The 26,295-nt window shown below is 41.0% G+C and overlaps 1 protein-coding gene across 1 annotated transcript; it reads right to left on the minus strand.

The window, feature by feature from the left end:
* Positions 1-573: 573 nt before the first annotated feature.
* Positions 574-25,897, minus strand: TMEM71 (transmembrane protein 71; the record flags this gene model as incomplete). Its single annotated transcript, XM_081258038.1, has 9 exons — positions 25,658-25,897; positions 24,055-24,136; positions 22,781-22,841; positions 20,606-20,818; positions 18,657-18,829; positions 7,469-7,654; positions 3,807-3,882; positions 729-790; positions 574-638 (listed from the first exon to the last, which is right to left on the minus strand). The coding sequence occupies exons 2-9, from the start codon at positions 24,098-24,100 to the stop codon at positions 574-576; spliced, it is 882 nt and encodes a 293-aa protein (XP_081114164.1). The 5' UTR covers positions 24,101-24,136; positions 25,658-25,897.
* Positions 25,898-26,295: the final 398 nt, after the last annotated feature.

Here is a 26,295-nt window from a genome sequence, read left to right on the forward strand (position 1 = left end):
TCTGGCAGCCATATTAAAGTGAGGGTAATTAACACCATCCATCTTGCAAGGGGATGGCACTTTGCAGGCTGTTTGAGATTCTGTGAGCACCTCACCCAGACCCCAGTCACCCTTCGAAATATGCTGAACTATGGCAGTCAGCATATAGGGGGATCGTTAAGTAGGTGGGTGAGAGATGGTGGAGAAATCACAGTTTGTAACTGAGATCATTTCACGGGCAGTTTGCCAGCTCTTTGGGAAACTCTAAGATAAAAGCCTTTTAATATGAGCTATTTATGAAGTACAGTGCTATGAATCTATAAGAGCCCTTTAAAAACTATTTAAAAATTGAAAATTCATATTATTTCCTTAGTCTTGCTGCCTTAAAAACTAATTCTATTTATTTTGGTGTAGGAATTTAGGAGACAGGTTAATACTACTATCAGATGTTAGCAGTAATAGAAAGTATTCTTCAGAACAAATAATCAGGACCTTTCTTGTACATAGTCACTGCCATCCATTACTCAGCAGAAAGCATTCTCAGATATCGGATTGTGGTCGTCTTTGTACAAATGATGCTAACACAGGCGACACTTACCAAGTGCAGGTGGTGGCTTTGAAACAGTTGGCAAGGCTGAGAAGGAATGACTTGACAACATCTTGGAGGAGAAAGAGAAAGTATTTTTAAATGCCAAAAACTGGAATGAAATACAGGAATCAGAGCAGTAATTTGGGAAACGGTTACTTACAAGCAATGGTTATCACCAAGGAGCATGTGAAGACACTGGCTATGATTCCTCCCAGAAACCATCTGAAACAGCAGGATTGCTCAGGCTTAGCAAACTAATTGTATATTTCCAACACATGAGATGTTCTTTTAGAGTTACCATAGATGGATGATTTTAGGATTTACTATAAAACTACAGTAATAGAGATAGTGCAGTATTGGCAAAAGGATAGAGATATAGATCAATGGAAAAGAATAGAAATTCCAGAAATAGACCCATACAGATACAAGTTAAGTGATTTTTTAACAGAGGTGCAAAAGCAATGCAATGGAAAAAGGAGTGTCTTTTCAACAAATGGTGTCAAAATAATTGTTTAGACACGTGCAGAAAAACAAACCTATACAAAGACATCACACCTTAACACAAAATTTAACTCAAAATGAGTCATAGACTGAAATGTAAACCACAAAAGTATAAAACTTCTAGAAAAAGAAAGAGAAACTTTGTATGCCTACTGCTTCATAACCTTGACAAAAGAGGGTGTTAAACTTTTGGGTTTTTGTCAATCTGATGGATGATTGTATCACACAGTGGATTTTCTTCTTTTTGAAGAATAATATTTTTATAGCTTTTGTGCTCAAAATATGAATATTGAAAGAGATTGCAAATAAATACAAAGGCAAAAGGAAAATGTCACCAAAAAAATCCCACCACCCTGAAGCATTCATTATTAAATTCTGACAAATATCTTCTCAGACATCTCTTCATAGGCATTTTAAAAACTTTTAAAAATTGAGCTTTAGCAAATGTACACTAAAGCATATAAAGTGCACATTTTGGGTTTTTTAACAATATAAACCCTTGTAAGCAAGAAATAAAATATTTCCAGCACCCCGTAAGGTTTCCTTTGTTGATCTTTCCCACTTTATCCCCCCAAATTAACCACTATTCTTACATCTATAGTAACTGATTGGTTTTGCCTTTTCTTGACAATCATATAGACTCTGTTGTCATCTTTCACTTATATAATATCCGTGAGGTTCATCCATGCTGTTGCCCATAGGAATAGTTCTTTTTTAAAAAACCAATTATTTACTTAACTACACTTTTTACTTTAGAATAACTTTAGATATACAGAGAAATTGCAAAAAAGAATACAAAGGGTTCTCACATACCCCATATCCATCTTCCTCTGTTATTAGCATCTTACATTACATGGTACCTTTGCCATAATTATAAGGAACCAACATCAGTGCATCACTAATAACTCAACTCCACACTTCATTTGAACTTTACAGTTTTTCCCTAACTGATCCATTTTCCAGCATCCCACGTAGGATATCACATGACATTTAGTCATTATGTCTCCTTAGGTTCCTTTGGGCTGTGACGATTTCTCAGACTCTCCTTGGTTTTGATGACCTTGATGGTTTTGAGGAGTACTGGTCAGACAATGTGGAGAGTGTTCCTCAAGTTGAGTTTTTCTCATGGTTAGACTGGGGTTCAGAAGACCCTAGAGGTGGAGTGCCATTCTCATCATATCAAGGGTACATGCCGTCAACATAACTCATCCCTTTTGATGTTGACCTTCATCATCTGAGGTACCATTTGTCAGTTTTCTCAACTGAAAAGTTTCCTTTTCCCCCTCTTTCCAAACACTACTGCTTGGAAGCAAGTTTCCAAACGTAGCTCAAACTCAAGTGATGGGGAGTCAAGTTCTCCTCTTAAGGGAGGAGTTTCTACAGAAATTAACCTAAGAGGAAGACTTTATTAATAGTCCTGTGAAATAAAGATAAGTTTCCATGATCAGCTAAGTCTGGGAAAAGCTAAGTTAAATAAAGCTAAACAGGTTGCTTCACCACATTATTTCACTGAGACTTTATTATGCTAATACACATTGTGATCCTCCAACTTGGGATATAAAATGCAGAATTTTGCAAATGTATTTTTAACTACAGGACTCCCCCCAACCCCTTTGTGTTCTTCTGGTTCCATTATCATCTAAAAATACTTCTCAAACCTCATAATTATCTGGGAAGCTGGTTTAAAGTATGGATTCTCACTCAATCTAAATTGGTATCTCAAGGGATGGGATCCAGGGCTTTGTATTTAAAAAGACAAGTCCCCCAAGTGATCCATGTGATGTGAGATACTTGATCATCCACAGGAGGGACCTGAGAGGAAGCAGTATTTGGTGACTGGAGTTCAAGGACCACAAAGACCCCAGGAGGTACCATTCATCCCTGTTTCATTGTTTCAACAAGTATCGATGAGGCCCTAGCACAATGTCTCTGTTCTCAAGGAGCTTGCAATCTTGTAGGGAAAGACGGATCATTAGCATTTAAACAAGTGAACACATAATAGGTCAGGTGGTAATAAATGCTCCGAAGAAAAGCCAAGTGAGATGTGTGTGATAGAGAATGGTATTCTATTTATACAGTGTCAGGGAAGGGCTTTCTGACAATGTGACATTTGGACAGATGCCAGAAAGAATTAAGGGCACAAGTTATTGTTTCTCCAGAAAAAAAAGTCTGTAGTAGGCAGAATAAATAGCAAGTGCAAAGGCTCTGAGGCACAGGTGGGTTTAGCACAGATGGGACTTGATCACTGCCCTGGAGACTTGAGCAAGAAAAGAATAGGAAGGACACACTGGACAGAGGGTAGAACAGAAACGTGCCTATAACCAGGCAAGAGCGTTATGTCCTCTGAGATGCTGAGGAGACATTTTATGTGAGGATATAAAAATATAATGGGAAAGATGGAGTCCCAATGGGACTCCACTGTGGGGACTTCACATGCCCTTGAACTCCAAGTAGGGTTACTTAGACTGTATCTGTAACAGGGAGTCACTGAGGATTTCAACAAAGGCTAATGCATGGTAAAACTCCAATTTCTAGCAAGATCCACTGCCTTTGGTATGTTTTGTGAGATAATGGGAGGAGGGAGGTGATAGATAAAAAGGCAGTGGACAGACAAATGAACAAATCTTAACCACAGAGCTACCTAAAATGCTTTGCAGAACAAGGCAAGGAAATCATCAATCAATTACAGCTTCATTAATTATGAAACACAACTGCATGAACATAAAATCTGAATTACCTTGCACAGGCAGAAATAATTAAGCATGCAGCAAACAGAGTTGCTTGAAAGGAGACCTCTCGTAACAAACTGGTTTCTAACAGGAAAAATAAAAAGAAATGAATTAGAACTCAAAAACATGGTTTTCAAACGTACGTCAGCTCAAGTAATTTGTCATAAGTGATAAGATAAAATTATCAAATGTTGTACAGGGCCATATTTCCTGAAAAAGATCAGTTTTGCCCTATCACTAAAAAAATAAATAAATGATTACATTACATAAACAGTTTGGGACTTGCCTTTTACTTTAATGCTGGGGAAAGGCTTTTTAGAATTTATGCTAATGTCAGAAGTCTAACTGCGATGATATTGACAATAATATTAATGCCTCAAGTTTGTGGAGTGACTCATGATTCACAAAGAGCTTCCCTACATCAGTTCATTTCATCAACACGACCAAAGCGTGAGGCGGGAACCATTATCACAGTTCTGCAAATGAGAAGACCAAATTTCAAATGATGAAATTCGTCCAAGGTCACACAGCTATGAGGTGCCGGAGCCAAGATTGAAAAAACACATCTAGCCAGAACACCATGTTTTGCCTAAAATGGGGCAGGGAAAGAGAATGGCAACTTGGCATGCTGGGAGTCTCTAAAGGGCAAAAAAAGAGAATATTCTGTATTCTGAACTATCTGTCCTTAGGAAACTCTTTGCTATCGTAAAATATTTCAGTGCTACTAAGCCACAGTGGAAATGACTGCAAATCCTCCAGAAGTTATAAATGGAAGAGTTAAACCAGTTGTGACCCTGAGTATTATTCGAATCACCTAAAAGAAATCAGAGCTAGTTTAAGGATTGCCACATAAAGATCTAAAGGAAAATAGAACAAACCTCAGCTTAATCTTTGCCAAATGCTTCAAAAGCTCAATTTTTGTTTAAATAGTTGTTTAAAACTTGGAATGACTTTGAGCTATGAACATGTTTATTTTTGCCATTTGTGCTCTGAATGGTGATCGAGTCAGCTAACAAAAATCTACTTAGTCCATAATGCGGGCAGAACACTGGAGACTGGCAATGCAAAATATAGCAGTTGTGAATGACGTCACTGCAAATGTACAGTATTTCATGTATACTGTGATTTAAATAAGTTATTGTGGGTTCAGTTGAACACTCAACCATCCTTCTAAAGTGTGTTTCTATTCTTAGCTTCCTCTGATTTCATGTAGAATTTGAAACCCATTTTCTCACAGAAATAAGTCTAGCTTGACTGCAAAGATCACTAGACTTGAATACTGAAAGAAAATTGGGTTTAAATTCAAGTTCTATAAAGATATGCATTGTGTGACTGTGGACAAGGTGTTCATTGATTCATTCCATCAGTAGCCATTCACTTAGCATTGATTTTGTCTTAGTTCAAGCATAACCTCCTTCAAGAAGCCTTCCTGGATGCCTTCAGCTCCCCCTTGGCCCTTAGCTTCTCCCTCTTTATAATCCCATTTTACCTTATGCCTGTCTCCATCAACAACATTTTCACACTGAATTAAAATTGCTGTTTTCTTTCTCTATAATTCCCCACCAGACTATTGAGAATAGCCAGCATCTATTTGCTGTTCTTTGGTGGCAGTGCCCATATTTTCCTCAGGAAGCCCCCTCTCCCCTTCTCCTAGTACATGGTACCCATGGACAGACTGATTTCCCTCCCAGTCTTTGATCCACTCCAAGCCATTTGGAGCTTTACATAGTTATTGACAAAGGGATTGGTTTTGTCATGTAAATGGGAACCGGGGAAGCCTGCCCTTTTGTCCTAACTTGAGAAGCCAATAATTTCCTTCTGCTGGCCTTGAACATGGGAAGTTGTAGGCACAGAGCCAGCAGGAGCTACCATGGAGTAGTAAGTAGCATTTTAAAGAGTGAAGCTGACACAGAAGAAAAGAGACTTGTAGAGACTGACAGAAACCTGAAATGTTTGCCTGGAATTTTTAATAATATGAAGCAATACATTCAATGATTGATTAATCCACTCTGAGTTGGATTGCCATCCACTGGAACTCAAAAAGCCCTGAGTGATAAAGGTGATGCCATGCACGCCTATATCCCTAGCATATGAACCATCACCTGAAACAGCCTGCACACTCAAAACCTACATGCGAAGGACATAAAATAGAATCAAATGGAGACCTTGTCCACTCAGGGCTTCATAGCCAGGTGAGGCAAAGGAAGATGGCGTCAACAGAGAGATAGATACACGGTGCTGGGTGCCATGGCATCTTAGGGAAGCCAAGTGTTACCTCAACCACCCAGCAGGGGGCAGAGAAGGCCCCACAGAAGCGGTCTCCTCTGAACTGTACCTTGAAGAAAGAGTAGGGGGTCTTCCAGGTATAGCCCGTGGGAGAAATTCTAGATAAAACAAAGAACATGTACAGAGGCTTACTTGACCTGTCAGAACTTGAGTATTCTTATCTGTAAAATGGAGATAGCACACTTAACTGGTCCACCACAGTCATGGAGCCCCTGCTCTGTGCCAAGCACTACCTGGCTAAGTTTAAAATCTACAGATGCCTAAGACATGGTGCCCATCCTGAAGGAGCTCACAGCATGATGTGTGAGATACAAAAGTAAACATGCAAAAGCAGTGCAGGAAATGGGCATGGAGGAACACAAAAAGGGGTTACTTAACACCTCTTCCTCAGAAAACAGGGTGGACTCCCTGGAGGAGGTGGCTGTGAAGCCTTAGTAGGTGTTGATCACCGGGAAACTGTCTAAAAAATAAACACTGCTTTCCCTGTCATCCCAACACCTTGAAAGGGAACTAAAAAACCTTCAACACTTATCTAATAGCTGCACCGGGAACAAAATAAAACAGAGCATATTGGTCTTTGGGAGTAGAAGTGGTCAGTGAAATAAATATTCATGATTTGGGGAAGGCAAACAAAGAGAAGATATTATTTTTCCGTTTAACCTCAATCTTATGTAATCATAACATCATATTTTTGGAGTGCTTAGTATACACGATGCTAAGTGCTTGACACGGATTATTTTAGTCATTTACAAGGTAAGCACTATGGTTATCTCCATTTACAGATGAAAACGTGAAATTTTGGAGGGTTGGGTAAACTGCTTCTGAGTTCCAGCCAACAAATGGGCACTGGGCTTTGAACCTTGGCAAGCTGAAGATAGAGCCTTGAGGCGACACTGTGTGCAAACATGATTAATCTGATATTAGCAAGCTAGAGATTAAGGGAGATGCTTGCTGAATTTATTTCAGATTTACTACTGACAGGAAATAACAATGCCTTGATATCTTTTGACTTTCCTTGCTGGGGGCATAGCATGAAAGGACGTTCTTTTCTTTCTTCCCTTCATTTTCTTCTTATAGAGTATGTCAAATGCACTGCTAAGTATAAAGGTGGTAATAATGTACACCTGTGTATGCACGACTCCGCTTTAGCCAAGCTTAACATTTTGCCAAATGTCTTCAGGGTTTTTAAAAAATAAATAACACTGCAAATCCAGTCTTTCTGGTGCCTCAGAGATGACACCTCCAAATCAATCACTTCTCTGAGAATGCATCACATGGGCACAGGCTGATAACAGCACCTAAGGGGACATTAGTCATCTCTGGGCCCTGAAAGGAAGAATTATTTGGGTATGGCAAAGATTAAAAAAAAAAAAGCAAAACTCACTTGGATGATCCAAAATGTTTTCCTGGAAATGTTCAGAAGCTGTGAACTGGGACTGAGGAGGCAGGTTGTGGGAGTTTTCTCCAGGACTCTGAGAGGTGACATGGCTGGAAAGGGAGGTTTTCACAGACTCTGCATTTAGCTTCTCCGACTCCCAGTTATCCATCAGTGACCAGTCCAAACCACCTCCTGGAAAAGCAGAAGGGATCCGTGCTTGTGTGTATTTGTGTGTGTGTGTGTTTCCGGTGACTAATGATCCTAACAAGAGTCTCAAGAAGGACAGAAAATTGGAACTGAACGAGCAGAGATATTTTTTTCCTAACCTCTATTTTCATGGCCTGTCTGGATCATAAAGTGACTAAGGCAGCCCACAGGTGACAGCCCCAGAGAAGATGCCAAGCCAGAGTTCCGGAAGGGGAGCCAGGTAGAGGGGAAGGCAAAAGCTTCATGAGCCCCGGGGCGGGCGGATCCGTTGATTCATTCAATGCAGAATTATTGTATAACTGCACACAGGACACAGCTCCAGAGGCTGGGAGTCGGAAGTCAAAGTAGATACTGCTGTGCCCCACTCACAGTTGGAGAGGGACAGGCACACAAGCCCACAGCTAAGAGGCAACGAGGTCACTGCTATGTGGAAGCCTGGCAGAAGGTGTCCAGATGGAGCCTAGGAGGGAGTGTGTGAGTGCTGAAGTGGAAACTTGAAGGCTGAGTAGGAGTGCTTCCAGAGAGATAGCAGGAAGAGGCCAGGCCAGGCAGAGAGGAGAAGGAGGGAGGGGGGAGGGGGAGGGGAGGGGGGAGGGGAGGGGAGGAGGAGGGGAAGGGGAAGGGGGAGGGGAGAGGGGGAGGAGGAGGGAGGAGGGAGGAGGGGAGACGGGGAGGTGGGGGAGCAGAGAGGGGGAGGAGGAAAGACATCAGCCTGGGAGAGAACATGGCAGGTTCCCAGGAGAGGGAGGCCTCCCATGTGGTCAGACAGGAAGTCCTGGAAGATGATTCTGGCTGGACTGCTAAGAGGGGGTCAAATCATGAAGGGCCTCATGGGTCACACTCAGGAGGTAAGATTTATCCTGAGGGCAACTTGGAGCATGAGTGTAACAGGAGGTACCTGGTGTGTTGAAGTGCTCACTCCGCAGTGAGAGATGGGAGAGAGGCCCCTCCCCATTTTGGAAGCTGGGAACGACTGTGGAACTCCAAGAGACACTTGGGGTCCTCATATAACAGTGCTTCTTAACCAGAAGTAATTTCTCTCCCCAGGGGACATTTGACAATGTCTGGAGTCATTTTGGGTTGTCACAACTTGAGCAGGGGAGAAGGGATGGGGTGTCACTGGTATCTAAGGAAATAAAACCCAGGGATGTTGTGAAACATCCTATAATGCACAGGACAGGCCTGGATACTGAGCTAATGAACTGATGCTTCTGGACACGGGAATTCCTGCCAACCCTGCAGGTTGCCTCCCACCCTCCCACCCACGACTTGCTGCCTCTTGACAAAGCAATCTGCAGAAGCATCCCTGCTGGTTGCCATAGAAAAAGGAAACAGTAGAAAGTGAAACATGCAGAGCGTCCAGTCAAGATCAAGTTGCAGAGGGGGTCCTGGACCTTGTTCATTGCAGCACTATTCACAACAGCCAAGTTATGGAAACAACCCGAGTCTTCACCAATAGGCAAATGAGTAGAAAATCCTGCCATTCGTAACATCGTGGATGAACCAGGAGGACATTATGCTAAGTGAAATAAGCCAGTCATAGAGAGACAAATACCCCATGATTCCACTTACACACATGGTATCTAAAATAGTCAAAATCAGAGAAGCAGAGAATAAAATGGTGGTTGCCAGGAGCTGGGGGGAGGGGGCTATGGGGAGTTGTTCAACAGGTATAAGGTTTCAGTGATGCTGGCTGAAAAAGTTCTAGAGGTCTGCTGAGCATAGTGGCTATAGGTGTCAATGAGGCATTTTATGCACTTCAAAATGTGTTGAGAAGGGAGATCTCGCTTTTTGTTCTTAGTACAAAAAACAGACTCCCCCCAAAACCCCCGCAGAAAAAAAAGACTCCACAAAGGGACACAAGGAAACTCCGGGAGGTGTTGGATGTCTGTTGCCTTGACTCTGGTGATGGTATCAGGAGGGTTTGCAAATGTCCAAACTCATCAAAGTGTACACATTAAATAAGTACATCTGCATATATCAATTATACCTCAATAAAGCTGTTTTAAAAAAAGAGAGGAAGCCATGTGGTCAAATTAACATGGAAGTGAGAAGGAACTGGTAACTTTCATGGCTGATTATATATTCGTGAATGGCACTGAACTAAGATCTGCGGAGATATGGTTGAGGGTGTGAGAACAGTAAAAATATTCCTGTGCTATCATCCAAGGCTGCTGTGTTGAACTTATGCTTTGCCACTGAGAGTGAGATGAAAGAAAAATGTATCTCGTGTAGAATACTGGAAATATTACACAGAATTTTCTACAAGAAGAGTTGACATTAAAAAGAGAAACCACAAAAGAACCTTAACAAAAAATGATCAAGGAATTTTCATCTCTGAAAGGACACGGTTTGCCCCCATTTCACGCTTCCCCTCACTGACATTTTTTCCCTCTAACCTTCATAATAAATGAAAGAATCATAATGCAGAAAACCTTTCAGTAAGTAGTTCTTTGGTATTATATTTGAAGATATTAATTTCATTCTGTTCCTCCTGATTTATTTAAATGCAGGGTAGTTGACTCCTGTTTTAAAAGGATGAATCCATTTCTCCCGAGCCCATTCCCTATCCTTGCAATGTAGAATGGGCATTTGTTTGCCATAGAGGGAAACACAAAGTGACATACAGATGTTGCCATTAAAGATATTTACGGAAGAGGCGCTAGAGCAAGAGAAAATCGCAGACCTCAGGCAAGGGTGCCTTGCCTGAGGTCATCTTGTCTTTCTTTCTTGGGACTGGCAGAAATAGAGCGGGAAGTCCTGATTCGTCCTCCCGGCATGAATCCTAGATCCTCTATCAGTATGACTCACGGGCTCTGGGGATGCATCCCAAATTGCAGTATTGGGTCTGGGGAGCCACAGAATGCCATGGCTAAAGAATGAGTTGCAGCTAATGAGGAAAGGTATCTCGACACAGCTGTGGAAGGGGTGAGCTGAGGATAAACAAAATAGGCAACAACAACACAAAAACATTTTTAGCCTGAAAAATGAAGCAAAAGGAAATCAGAGGAAGTAAGTTTTGATTGCATCCATGGCCCAGAGAGAAAACAACAAAACAATTTAATTTTGAATTCTTCTCTAGTCTTCTAACTCGGCGACGTTTCCAGAGAAAACTAAATTGCTGATAAAAGTCATGGGGCTTTGGGTAAATCCGGAAAATAAGAAGTCTGGGGAAGATTTGATTACAGTTGACAGCAGAAATGAGAGCTTTCAAAATCCTGTGTGTGCGCACCCGGGTTGACTAATGACTGATTTGGAGGGGGGTGGTTTGATTTGTTATATTTAGAAGATATTTGGAAACCATGAGAATTTTAACAAGATACCTCATGCACATGCGGTGCTGCTGTGGTCCAATTGCTTTAAGGTTGTTTGGACATATTTTGAAGAGGCAACTACGGGAAAACAAGATGTTAATTTACAAATATGTGAAACTCTGCCTTTAGAACAGTGATTCCCAAACTTTAGGCATCCAAGCATCATTTTCCTGATTTTTGCTACATCCCGGAGCCTTCTTAACTCCTAGCCATTACATATTTTCTTAAATTGTTTCCCTTTAGTCTTTTACTTTAAAGGAAACTTTATATCAATCATTTAAATGCCCTAAAGAAAAAGTAAATATAAAAACAAATACAGTGAAAATGAGACCTTATTTAATTTGCACTAAATACTTTTGTAGGGGAAAGCTCTGAGTCTGTTCTTTGTTAAAAGAGAGAGTAGTGAGTGTTCAGGAGTCTTAAAGCAACTGAGACTCTCATCTGAGCCCTTCTCCTTGGTTTTATGAGAAAGATGGTGAGATCCGGAAGAGGAGTCAGAGCTGCGGTCTCACTGGGAGATTGGGCATTCACTACTGTCGTGTCCTAGAGGCGTCTGCCGCCTCACCCACACTTTGGGAAAACGTTGCTTTAGAACCAAGAAGAGACTTGCCCCATGTGTTCCGGAAAGTCAGCCCAGGGCCAAGAGATGGATGTCCCAAGTGCGTAAGATAGGTCAGCAGAAGCAAGCCACTACTGCAGCTGTGCTGCCAATGAGAGGAAGATGCAGCCCACCCTTAAAAGGCAAGGAGGTTTTGATTGTGTTGTATACTAGTATCCAGGAAAGAACAGTGAAATTGAGAGAGTTATGAAGTACTGGATTTGGAAAAACCTGGTTTTTAATAAAACAGAATGGAATGAAAGCCTAAGCCCAATATTGCTGACTTTGCCCCCTGAAATAACAGAACGCTACTGAGACAATCCCTTGGCAACACGAAGGTCACGGAAGAAAAAGTAAGCAACTCAGGGCTGAGCTGTGATTCCTTTAGGGCAAAAGAAGAGCAGGCCCCCAACCATGACCAAACACCACTTTTGCCGGGACCGTTGCAACACGCAGTGTTCTTGCCCCTGCTCTGGCACCTTATCGTTTTGATTAGGACCTTGTTGTCTTTTTACCAACTTAATTACTTGAAATGCTAATATAGCCTGTCTCTTTGCTGTTTCAAGGCTGTGATATATTTTCCTAGTGTTTTTGGTTTTTAAAAATAAAAAAGGTTTAATTTTTCCTCCAGAAAAAGAAAAAGTTATAAGAGTCCAAAAAAGGCAAATCCATGCAGACAGGAAGTAGGTTAATGGTCTACTAAGGGGTAGGGGGACAGGAAATGGGGCATGACTGATAAGGAGTGTGGTGTTTCTCTTTGGTGTGGTGCAAATGTTCTGGAATTAGAAAGTGGTCATGGTTTCATAACCTACTTTGTGAATATACTAAAACAATCGCTGAATTGTACATGTTAATATGGTAAACTTTATGATATGAATTATATCTCAATTAAAAAGTAAAGAGGGCTCCTTCTCACTGTAGGTATCCGTGCCAATCTGTCTGGGATGCCAAGAGTTGGCAGGATCACCTCTAGTTGCCTTTTTTATCTTTTTAACATCTTTATTGGAATATAATTTCTTTACATTGTTGTGTTATTTTCTGCTGTATTCCAGTTGCCTTCTGATTGAAGATGCCGTACATAACTTTTTTTTTTTTTTTTTTTTTTGCGGTACATGGGTTTCTCACTGTAGTGGCCTCTCCCGTTGCGGAGCACAGGCTCCGGACGCACAGGCTCAGCGGCCGTGGCTCACGGGCCCAGCCGCTCCGCGGCATGTGGGATCTTCCCGGACCGGGGCACGAACCCGTGTCCCCTGCATCAGCAGGCGGACTCTCAACCACTGCGCCACCAGGGAAGCCCTGGTGCATAACTCTTTTACCAGAGATTTCTTTAAGGCTCCAGGACACTTGACCTCTTTACCAAGCGGCACACCCTGAGTCATTTCTTTATATGCTCTTCTTTCATGGCATCATGCTGTTCTGGTCCTCTGCCTGAGAAACTTTCCCCACAGTGCCTGTCCTGGGTGTAGCACAGTGAGCACATACTCAAGATTCCTTGGTTTGAGGCCAGCCTATGCTACTTACTAGTTGCGTGGCCCCATGAAAAGTATCTAATCTGCCTTAGTTTCCCCCTCCGTAAAATGGGGATAATCATAATACTCTCTCCATGTTGTTGCAAATGGCAGGATTTCCTTCTTTTGTAAGGCTGAATAACATTCCACTGTATGTATATGCCACACTTTCTTTGCCCATTTATCTGCTGATGGACATTTAGATTGTTTCCATATCTTTGCTATTGTGAGTAATGCTGCAATGAATATGGAATGCTGAGAACTCTTTGAGATCCTGATTTCAATTCCTTTGAATATATATCCAGAAGTGGGATTGCTGGGTCACATGGCAGTTCTATTTTTAATTTTTTTAGGAGCCTCCCTACTGTCTTCCATAGCGACTGTACTAATTTACATTCCCTGCAGCAGTGCACAAGGGTTCCCTTTTTTCCACATCCTCACCAAGACGGATGAACCTGAAGCACATTGTGCTATGTGAAATAAGCCAGACACAGCAGGAGAAATGCTGCATGATTTCAGTAGTCCAAATTTCAGTTCCACAAGATGAATGAATCCTAGAGGTCTGTACAGCACGGTGGCTATAGGTAACAATTCTGTGTTGTATACTTAGAACTTTGCTAAGAGGGTAAATCTTACATTGTGTTCCTAACACACACACATGCACACACACACAACTAATACTCCCTCATAGACTTTGGAGAGAAGTGATGACATAACATAATGGATTTGTTGCAGTGGTGCTGGTCCATAGCACTCATTACCATTAGGGATAATTATTACTGGATCCCTTTCTTAACTCTCCTTTCTGCTCATCCACTTGTTTTCCTTCTTTATTCCAAAGACTCTACTACTTCTCATACTGGCTTCCAAATCAATATCCAGATCCTTCCTTACTCCTGACCTCTTTTCTTACACTTCCAAACCCCTACTGGCTATCTGTCTACTTCCCATAAGTACTACAAATTTAACTCATAAGAAACAGAATTCAGGGTCTCTTTTCCTGACCCCAATCTGTTCCTTTTCGCCTTTTTACAGCTAACTCATATTAGGCAGGATACCAGACCCCGTACTAATATATCCTTTCCATGAATTATTGCATCTCATCCTCACAACAATTCCACGTTACTATTTTTCTTATTTTATATACGTAGAAATAGAAGACCAGAATTGTTCACTAACTTCCCCAAGAACACTCAGGTTGGAGAAGGTGATTCAAGGACTTGAATTTAGGTCTGTGCAGCTCAAAAGCTCAGCCTCCTCATCACTCGGCCAGACTGTCTTCCAGGCCTTGGTGACAGGCAGAACTTTTCATGCAGTTCCCCGAATTAAACACATCCGTTTTCTTTGATTCCTCCCACTTTCCCATCACTACATTCGATCTGTCACCAGCGTGTCAATTCTATCTTGAAAGAGATTCCTTCAGTCTCTTCCCTCTATTTCCAGAGCCACTGTCCCTGGTGTGCCCGTTGGTTTTAATTGCCTCTGAGTTCCCACTGGGTACCTCCATCCAATCTGCACTTCATGGTGCTGTAAAGGCAATCTTTAAACATCTAAATCTGATTGTGTCATTGCCCTGCTTAAGAGCCTTCTACTAGAAGATGTAAGCTATTAGATATGGAATGGATAAACAACAAGGTCCTACTGTGTAGCACAGAGAACTATATTCAGTATCCTATGATAAACCACGATGGAAAAGAATATCAAAAAGAGTGTATGTGCAAAGCAGAAATAGAGACACAGGTGTAGAGAACAAACTTATGGACATCAAGGGGGGAAGGAGGTGGGATGAACTGGGAGATTGGGATTGACATATATACAGTACTATGTATAAAATAGATAACTAAGGAGAACCTACAGCGAACTCTACTCAATGATCTATGGTGACCTAAATGGGAAGGAAATCTATAAAAGAGGGGATATATGTATACGTATAAATGATTCACTTTGCTGTACAGCAGAAACTAACACTACATTGTAAAGCAACTATACTTCAATAAAAAATAATAAAATAAAATAGGCTTCTAAAATATCCTTGATTGATTAGATAAAATCCAAAGTCCTCAACACGGTGCAGAAGTTTCTTCAGATATCTTCAGTCTATCATTCCAGGCTCACCCACCACATCCCTGCCTCCTTCTCTTATCTTTGTCCTGTTTATACATCCTTGTTATTGTGGGGAACTAGAATACACTCAGTTTAATTACTAGTTTGTTAACATAAGGAATTGTTTCTTCATTTAACAAGCACTCTTTTTTTAAATGAATCTAGTGTAACACACACACACACATTCACACACAAAAAGTGGTGAAATCTTCATGGTCTGGCATCAATGTCAATTTCCTGGTTTTGATAATGCACTACTGAGTAAGTTTTACCAACAGGGGAAGTTGGGTGAAGGGTACACAGGTGCTTTCTGTATTATTTATTTTTCAACTTCTTATGAATCTATAATTACTACAAATCCAAAAGCTTTCACAAAAATAATATAGTATTTGAGCTGTCTGCCCAGGAAGCAGGTTGAGAAAAATAGTGGACACGTAAGGACCATATCTTTAAATTCTTATATGGTTGTGTTATGTGAGTCCTCTTGCTTTGCTCTTTGGGCCTGGGCTATGAGGTATATGTTGGAAAGGAGAGGAAAACCCTTACCGGCAACAGAGCAAAGGCTGGGCTTTCAAACTAGACAAACCTAGGTTGAATTCCAACTCTGCTGTTTATAAACTAAATGAACATGGGCAAGTTACTTAACCCGGAACTTCAATTTTATCATAATGATAATAAATATGATAATATGACCTAATTCCTAGGGGACTTTGAGGTGTTTAAACATGATAATGTATATAAACAAGGTAATATATAAATAATGATATAATGCATAAAGAACATAAACAAGACAGAATGTAAAGTGCTTAGCGTATAATAAGCACCCCTGACTGCTCTCTTTCTTTCTCTCAGCCCACGTCAGCAAAATCCTGTTGACTCTACTGTCGAAGTGTATCCAGAATCCTTCCCATTCTCACCGCCACCCTGCCGTCATCTTAGTTCAAGCTGCCATTCTCTCCCACCTGAGTCACTCTAACACCTCTTCACTGGTTTCCTTGCCTCTGCCCTCTATACCTACCTCACATCTAACCTGAACACAGCAGCCAGAGCTATGTTGTCAAAATGTAAGCTGAATCACGTTATTCTTCTGCTCAAAATCCTCCAGAGGTTTCTCCTCTCGCTCGGAGCAGAGAGCAGAGCCTTTGAAATGGTCTCACAGCTCTCACCGTCCTTCCGCAGCTGCTCCACCCTTGCACCTCCAAGATCCTGAGCTCTCTTCTCCCCTCACTCACTCAGCCCCTCGCAGGCTCCTAGGCCAGAACCTTTGCACTTGCATTTCCTTTGCCCGATTGTTTCTCCCTAGATGCTTCACTCCAACGTACTGCCTGGAGGGGTGGGATAGGGAGGGTGGCAGACGCCAGAGGGAAGGGATATGGGAACAGAAGTATATGTATAACTGATACATTTTGTTATAAAGTAGAAACTAATACACCATTGTGAAGCAATTATACTTCAATAAAGTTGTAAAAAAAAAAAGTCCCTTTCAGGAAGGCCATGCCAGTCACCCCACCTAAACTTGAAATGCCCATCCCTTCCTCCTTTGCTGCCCCACACTGCTTACCACTTTCCAGCATGCTTCATAATTTACCTCATTGCATTCCTTGTCAGGAATGCAAGTTGTGTGTGAACAAATAGTTTTGTCTGTTTTGTTCACTGATACGTCCCAGTGTGTAGAACGATGCCTGGTACCTAGTTGGACCTCAATAAAATCTTCCAAGTGAACAAATGAATGAATGAATGAATGAATGAATCCCAGCCTATGAACAACAGGAGCAAAGCAGCAGAACTGAGGAAGAGCACGGTGTTCAGGATACAGCGCAGATCAGTGTGATCAGAGTCCAATGCGTGTATGTAAGGGACCTGGTCTCCCTCCTTCCCTTCCCGGAAGACATCCTGAAGAGCCCTCAATACCCCAGGCTTCCACTGCGTTGCCCCCACACTCTCCTCACCCTGTTTCTGGTTCTCTTCTGCCTCTTCCAGCTGGCCACCAACAACCTCCAGGTCGGTGATACCAGTCACATCCTATTTAACTTTGGGACATGACTTGCCACAGTTGACTGCTCCCTCCCTCCCGTATCAATGTTTCCCCTTGCTTTTCATCACACGCCACTCTCCTGGTTTTCTTCTCCCCTCTCTGGATGCCTCTTCTCTATCTCTTTTGCAGGCTAATCCTGTCCTATTCACCCATTCAACATTTGGATTTGTAAACTTCTGTTCTAGGCTCTCTGTTAGCCAACTCTACTCTCTCCTGATCTATCTCATTCCCTCCACGGCTTCAGTGACCACCTAGACTGAGATGGCTCACAGACGCATAGCTCGAACTCAGATGGCCCCTCTGACTCACCCCTGGGATGCCTTAAAGGAACTTAAATGGAATATCTTCCTAAACCTTGCATGTGGTCTTTCCTCACCCAGCAAACCTATTCAGTAGACTCCCCAGACCGTACCCTTTTGTGTCTCTTGAGCCCAGAATGTTCCTATTTTCCCCCTTTGCCCCAAACGCCCCCCTCATTATCCAGAGCTCAGCTCAAATGCCACTTCCACAGAGATGCCTTCCCTGAGTTTCTGAGTGGGTCAAATCTCCCAGGACATCATATACCTTTTCTTCATGGCACTTACCATAATTATTATTTTATATTTGTGCAGTTATTTAACAAAGGTCCGGGCCTCACCACACCCCTGACCCGGTAAACTAGAGACAGGGGTTATATTTGTATTCACCCTTTTGTTCTCAGTGTTAGCACAGTGCCTAGCAGATGGTAGGTGCCCCATAAATACCCTTGGTTTCCATTCTAGTAATAAAAATAATTATAACCACAAATTATTGAGTACCATGCATTGAACTATGCCTGACATTCATTGTTCCACTTAATCTTCAAGATAGGCTTTGAATTCCCATCAATGTTTACATACATATATGTATATATGTATCTATACATACATATTTAGATATATTAATATTACATAATGTGTATTACATAATATATATAATGATATATCTAATTATATGTATAACATATATTTCAACAGGAATATATTATATATATATATGTATTACATTATTACAACTATGTATACATATCTTGTTTTAAAAATGAGGAAATTGAGACTTAGCAAAGTTAACTATCACAATGTACCCAAACTAGGACATGAACTTTGATTCCAGGATTCTTTCTCCACCCAAATCCTGTCTGGAAAAGATCCACTGGAGATGTGCAAATATGTTCCAGGTATTATCAACTTAATAATTTACACATTGAAATTAAGCTATTTTGCACGACATGGAGACTAATGCATTTGGATTATATAAGTAGCGTGGAGAGGACTTTAGGTGAATATTTAAAATGTGGTTCATCCTCTATATCAAAATGACTGCTGTCTCTGGATTTTACATTGGTCCAGGACCACATGGTTGCTACTGCGCATTTGGAAATTTCACCGTGGAAAAAGAGGTTCAAACTCACCATTTTCATTGCAATGGTTTGTTTCCAGCCTCCTGACCCCCTCCAACCAGACATCCTCATTGGGGGAAGAGTCAGCATTACCAAAGATGCTTCCTTGCAGCCAAGATTCAGAGGTGCTGAGGTTGAAGAGAGAAGAAAAAGAACGGCGGATTCTCTTTTTCTTTCTAAATATTCTGGAGAGAAATGAAAGTAGCAAGTGAATCATGAGTAGGAGTCAACTCAGGGTCAAAGCGGAGAATTTAGTGAAAATGGATGCACAGGGCACATCTCTACCACCCAGGTCCGTGAAGCTCATTTCATTTGTTTCCTTCATTAATTCCAGAGAAGTTTCTTACATTTCTGTGTGTGCCAGGTGCTTGGATCAATGTCAAGTATATTGAGATAAAAGACAAAACCTTGGGTCAAAAAAGTTCATAATGTAGTATGGGAGAAAGGCAAAAATAATGCAGATACGGCTAATGCTTTCACTGGCCTCATCATGTGCCTGGTGTCTTTCTTAGCGATTTACATATAGTAACTCACATTACCCTCAGAACAGCCCTGTGAGGTAGGTACTACTGGTACCTCATTTCTCAGATCAGGAAACTGAGGCACAAAGAGTTAAAGAACTTGTCTGAGGTCATACAGCTAGTAAGTGACATAACAGGGGTGCAAACCCAGGCAGCCTGGCTCCATCCTCTCTGCCCTCGATAACTGTGCTCTGTGGATGTGTGTTCTGACCGCATTAACCGAGGCTGCTTTGACAGCACCAGGAGGGGTATTGCTAACCTGGAGTCAAGGGAGCCTTTCTGGGGTATATGAACAAGAAGTCTCATATTGAGTCATGCTAGGAAATGAGTCAGGAAAGGTAAAAAGAAGGCGGATAATGAATAACCTTGACTGTTTTGTGAAGGAGTTGGAATTTAACATAAGAGCACAGGGAGATCACTGAAGTATGTCAAGGGGAAGGGGGTGGTAGTGACGTGATTTGGTAATTGCACTTCCAAAAGATTTTGATTCCCCACACATCCACACTCCCAACAATTCATCTTCTACCTTGTAATCAGTGTTACGTTGCTAAGGATGAATCTGATAGTTTGTCAGTAGCTCCTCTTTTCTCTACAGAATAAAGCCCAACCTTCTCAGGCTGGAATGTAACCTCCTCAATCCAGCCCTGCTTCTGGGCTTAGTCTCCTCTCTTGGGAGAGCAGCCCTTTCCACCCTGAGTGGTAGCCCTCCCAAACTATGTGCCATTCCTCTCACTTTATATCAGGGTATCTTAGAACTCCATGCCTGTTCCCTCTTTCTGGAAGCCCTCTTTCCTACATCTATCTTAACTAACAGCCTGCGCCTCTCAAGACTCAAATCAATCATCCTCATCTCTAGGAAGCTTGTATTAACGTGTCGCTTCAAATAAAATGGGCCTCCTTTCCTTCTCCCCTCTGCTAACCTCTCTCAGGCTTCTCTCCCAGCACCTGTATTGCTTCATTACTTTCTTTCTTTTTAAATTTTTTTTTAATTTTAATTTTTATTTATTTTTGGCTGCACTGGGTCTTCGTTGTGGTGCGTGGACTTCTCATTGCGGTGGCTTCTCTTGTTGCGGAGCACGGGCTGTAGGCGCGTGGGCTTCAGTAGTTGTGGCTCATGGGCTCTAGAGTTCAGGCTCAGTAGTTGTGGTGCACGGGCTTAGTTGCTCTGTGGCATGTGGGATCTTCCTGGACCAGGGATCGAACCTGTGTCCCCTGCATCGGCAGGCAGATTCCTATCCACTGCGCCACCAGGGAAGCCCAGCTTCACTACTTTCTTTTGTTTGCACGTCGGCCACACCTGCCCCTTGTGAGCCTGTGTGTTTCCACCAACTGGAGCCGTAATGGGCTCCTTATAAACCGTGTTGAATGAACAAATGAATGAATGAATAATTAACGTTTGGGTTGGACTTCAAATCCTTTTACCTAACCTCTTCTACTTACTTGACTAAGTTCTCCTTGTACAGGACACTGGTCTGGGAGGGGCTCAGAGTTACGTTGCCATCTTTGTCACAGAGAAAACTGTCTTCGGTCCAGATGTAGTAGCCATTGGTGAGGAGTCTGGGACTTCGGCGACAGGTAAAGTGGGAGCCTGTCAGGGGATCTATGGAGCAGCACTCAAAGGAACCGTCACCATCCAGGAAATCACAGACAGAACTAAAGAGGGAATGAGAGGAGAGCTTTCAATGTCTATCCGGTTCATCCACTCACACAAAATCACATTTCTAGTCCCTGCGAAGGAAAACCACCTCTTTGCATTCCTGGCTACCAATTACTTCTGCACCTCAGAGACTGTCTCTCTTAAACTTCTGACTTTCATCTCTTTACCTGCGAGACAATTGAGCTACAGCACATTGAGTGTTTCTTTCTGTTTTAAACACTTTGATGAAAACTTAGGGCTAATCAGTTTCTTCACCATATGATACCCCTCACCCTTGAATGGAAAAAATTGCAAAACAGCCTACCTGGGATGTTGGAAGCTCAGAGCCTATTCCAGCCACCCTTACTTCGAATAACCCTCTGAATGCTATATCCTTACTCTTGTCACTCTAATAGATAAATCATACCTACACAACCACCAGACATGTATGAATTATAGGAGAACATGCAGTCAAAGAGATCTTTTTGGCTTTTGCCAATTTCCCTCAGGTCAACCACACAAATGATTGCATAGTTACCCTCCCTGATTTGCTATCCAGGGAAGTCTTCTACTTAGTTGGGTGAATCTGTATATGTCTTAGGTTTGAAAAACAAGTGCATGTCTGTATGGTTGAAAGGCAACCTCATGCCTCATGCTTTACTGAAATTCTGAAAATTTTTTTAAGTTTAAAGCTTATTCATACTGTATATAAAATAGATAACCAACAAGGACCTACTGTATAACACAGGGAGCAATATCAATATTTTGTACTAACCTATAAGGGAAAAGAATCTGCAAAAGAATATATATATTCTGAATATATATAACTGAATCACTTTGCTGTACACCTGAACCTAACACAACATTGTAAATCAACTATACTTCAATAAAAAATTTTAAAAATTAAAAAAATAAACTGGTGCCATCAAAGAAAAAAGCCTATTCACAATTATTACATGCACTAAAGTTAGAAAAATACTATTTTAAATGGATATTATTTATGGAAAACTTACTACGAGCCTGGCCCATACTTCACACTTTATCTGCTTTTCACAAACCTCCCTAAAAGCTAAGTATTATTATCTTTATAGTACAGCAGGAAAAAAAATATGAGATGCAGAAGGGCAAATAAGTTGGGTATTTTACACAGCTAGTAAGTGGCAGAGTTAAGATTTGAACACTGGTCTTTCTGACTCTAAAGCATGTGCTCTTTCCATGTGACCTGCTTGTTCATCTTTGACTGATGCATTTGATAGTAGTAGGAGGCCTAGAATTTACAAAAAAGGACAGGTTCTAATATCAAAGCATGATCCCTTTATACCACTGGTACATTTCACAAAATGCTAGAGGAAACATTGGCTGATGCCTGTGTGAGGAATAAAAGACAGACAGAGAAACAGAAAAAAAGAAAAGAAAAAAAAGTAAGGAATGAAAAGAAAAGAGACTTCACTGCAGAACTTGAACAAAATGGTAGATTCTACAAGTTTTAGTGGAACATGACATTGGCTGGCTTGTGCACTGGTATAGACCCTTGTGGCTCTTGTAAAGTGAGATAGTAAAAGCATATTTAAGAGAACATCAATTTGAGAAAAAGGAACCATGCATCGGTATTCGGTAGTTTCTCCACTCACCAAACAAACAAACCATTCACGTTTGCCCACACACTCACCTCCCTCCCTCCCAAACTCCATTATTAGGTTAGGCAAGTTTGCAATTTGTATGTGCATGGGACTGGAAATATATCTCCACACCAAAGCTGGATGAAACCTAAAACTAATATATATATCCCGCACTACGTGGCTTACGGGATCTTAGTTCCCTGACCAGGGATTGAATCCCAGGCCACAGCAGTGAAAGAGCCGAGTACTAACCACTGGACTGCCAGGGATTTTCCAATATTTTTAAGCCGAGAATACAACAAAATAATGCATACAGAAAGAATTTGATTGATTTTTCTTGTGAAAAGCCCCATGGAATACCTTGGGAAAATGCATGGGGGAGACAGCTCTACAGCGTATTCTTTCTCAGACCGGGAAGAATCTGCATAAGTAAATGAGAGAGAAGTACAAATTTATCACACTGCATCAACATGCATGGTTGCAAACAGTGGGGGGTGTGAATAGCTGACGTTCCAGCCTCAGCAGGGATTCCAACTGGTGCAGCCATCCAATGAATCAGGACAAGCACAACTTGTCACCAGGTCTCTACAGGCAGTAAGACATAATCTAGGGGCTTCTATCTCCTGTCTCTTCTCTCACTCAACACTCCTTGAGAGGTTCCTTAGTTCGGATGAGGCAATAATATGCCATTAGCATCAAACTGACTCATGAGAAGGAGGAAGAAAACATCTTACGTGAACCTGTCCCAAACCCAAATCAATTACCCAATGTTCTGGTTATTTTAGCTTACTCAGTCATTTGAGGAATTCAATCATCTGCCTAGATTCTCTCTCATTAGTGCATTTGAAGGCACTTCTATTACAAAATAATGAGCAGAAGACGAGTGGTGGAAAAAAATAAAGTTTTGTTTTATATAAATGATTTTCCAATGTATGACGCCTGTGAGTATTCTTAATTAAAAAATAGATCATGCATTCATTCATGTTCCAATTTAACCAAAGGCATGGCAACAGATTTCAACTGGGGAGAGTCGTAGTTGATTAATATTCTAAACTTTAAAGCAGCATTTTATATTGCATAGTAATGGTGTGAATACTTCTAATAGACAGGTTCAGTGAAACTTGGTTCCATTACTGACAATAAATATCTAAGACAAAGAAAGGAGTTTAGACTTTCAGATTGGGTTGGTGGATTTGAAGGAGAAAATTGCAGGAGTGTGAGGGAGGGTAGAAGCAGGGTTTGGGGAGAAAATAACAAGAGGAAGGAAGAAATTTGAAACCACTACCGTTTGAACAACGCCCACATTTTCTGCAAGTAGCTATCAAAATCATTCGGTATTTTTTTACAGACCAACCGTTTTGCATCTTAATAGTAACTGATAAACAATCCCCTTTCACATTTATGCACAGGCATCAAAAAATGGTGATTTTTTTTCCTACTAAAAGGAAAAATACCACATTTCTCTCAAGGAAAGAAATGAAGTCAAAATCATTGCCAAAGTGAACACTGGCATTTAAGAAGCACGAGCTACTGACAGATGGTTAATGGTATGAGTATCAGCAAAATCAAAGCAAGGAAATTGCTAAAAGAAGTCTAATCGTTCAAAAGATAATTGCGTAGAGCAGTTCTCCTACATTTACTTGCTACTGGTGTTGACATCAGTTGAGATATTCGGTTCATCTTGGGAAGGCTGCTTGTTCAAACTTCACAGATTTTCTGCAGAAGACATTAAAAAAAGGTGGATTATGTATTAAAAATAGAAAGATGATGCCAAAACAGATGGCATCTACTAATTGCACTAGTCAGATTTGTTTACTGAAAGAGTACAGAGATAAATGGGATTGAAGGCAGGGTTGAAGGACCACTGAGATTGTGTCTGTCTCTACGATTTTAGATTACATTTTCCATCGTCTTGCTCAGTTCATCTAAATAATTTTTTTCTCTAAATAAGCCCAACATTTTATTCAGGACAGCTAGGCTTACAAAGGTTGACTTGTAATTAAAATAAAATAATAAAAATTAATTATTTGATTAAGAAATCAGAAAAAAAAGATTGGTTCTAGAACCCTCTAAATAGATGTATTTGTATTTTCATCATCCAACACACATCAACTTCATTATCAAGTTCAAACAATGCTAGGGGATTGGTGTCCAGCACCCAACACTTCAAACCATTGACAGGTAGTTACAGAGGGGGCTGGTGGTCTTTTCCAGTTACTACCACCCTGGACATTTCTAAGTAGGATAAGTAGCATTGCACTAAAAATAGTATGTCACTGGGCAGATTTCAAAACTCAGGGCTCCTGAACATATAATTTACTTTCTCAGTTACAAATTAAACACATATCCAAGTGTGTAAATTAGGTAAACTTTGATCACTTACCACTCATGACATAGATCTACTTTCCAATGACTATTAAATTTTGTGTATATCACTATCCTAGTAGCATAGTAAGGTAAGACTAAATTCTTTTCTGATTCATCACCTCTATCCACGTTTTTCAAATGTGATAACTAGTAATGGATTGTTTTCCTAGCTGTCACACATTAAAACAAACCCAAATAATTCTATAACTTCAAATTGATTCTTTCAATAAACTATACACAAAACCTTTTAGACAATATAGATCCTACCTTACAGAGACCTTAAGAGAAATCAGGAGAACTTTCTGGCATTCCTTGGAAGATCTCTAAGTCAAAGTAGACATTCATAGATTTTAATGGCTTGGAATATAAAATAATATTGTTTGCTCTATAACATAATAGTATGTCACTTGTCCTTTCGCTTTTTGTCCAGCCCAAATTACCCTATGTTAGTTACTCCCAATCATCAAGTTTAATTTTAAGCCAACAAATTGCATAGCAGAAAGCAAGGTCTTACTGCTACATCTCACAAATAGTTATAACAGGCTACAGTTAACTAATAGTTAATCAAGTATTAGTAACACTGAAAAAGACTTCAGTTGCAGCTCTAAGACTTTTCAAGAAACAGATCGCATCTACCAGTTCCATCAAAGCAACTCATCTGTACTGAAAAATAATTTGCCCATACGTATTCCTTCCAAAGAAAATTCCCAGTCCCTTCTTCCGATTGATAAATAACAAAAAAAAAAATACTGAAATATGAAGTTTCCTGTGGTTGAGAGCAGAGAAATCCAGGGCTTAGCAGTTCTTTGGCTGAAAACAGCATCAGCATATCAACAGGTGCAGAAGTCTGTTAAGAAAGGAAAATCCTACCTTGTCCTCCCCCTAAAAGATGGCTGCACACATTGCCCTGTGCAGGCCGTTGCAGAAAAATTTTGTCTTCGGCAGCCTCTTGTTCTTTTGGCTGTTTCCTAGAATAGAAGAGCTTGTAGTTCTTGGGAAAGGCAGCCTACAACTGCTCTTGTTTTCTTTTAAAAACAGCCTGCATAACCGTTCTGCTGAGAGGCAGAATGAGGTCACACTTCCCGTGGGGCTCATGTCAGTGGCTTTCACGCTGAGGAACATGGTGAAGATGAAAGCTGTCTCCTGGACCAGCAGTTGGGGGTGAATCAGACCCGCTGGATACATCACAGTCACTCGAGGGTTGCTCTTCCGAGCTAACCTTTTGTCACCCCAGCTGTGAGAACATAAGGAAAACTTTCAGAGAAGCAGCACTTTGCTTATCATCTTCTGGCTATTTTCAGTATGAGTGTAGTACATAGTAGTGCTTTGTCCAAATCATTACTGGTGATCATGCACTGATGCTATTAAATTGAGAATACTATCAAATACCAGAGCTTGATCTTCTGAAAATGTCTGCAGTGCCAGTAGGTTGATCCACCAAAGGTTGGACTTTCCAAGGATCTCTGTAAGTGGCATTCAAATTTTTTTTTTTTTTTTTTTTTTTTTGC

Source organism: Mesoplodon bidens (assembly GCF_964165515.1).
Source record: "Mesoplodon bidens genome assembly, chromosome: 16".
Taxonomy (NCBI): domain Eukaryota; kingdom Metazoa; phylum Chordata; class Mammalia; order Artiodactyla; family Ziphiidae; genus Mesoplodon; species Mesoplodon bidens.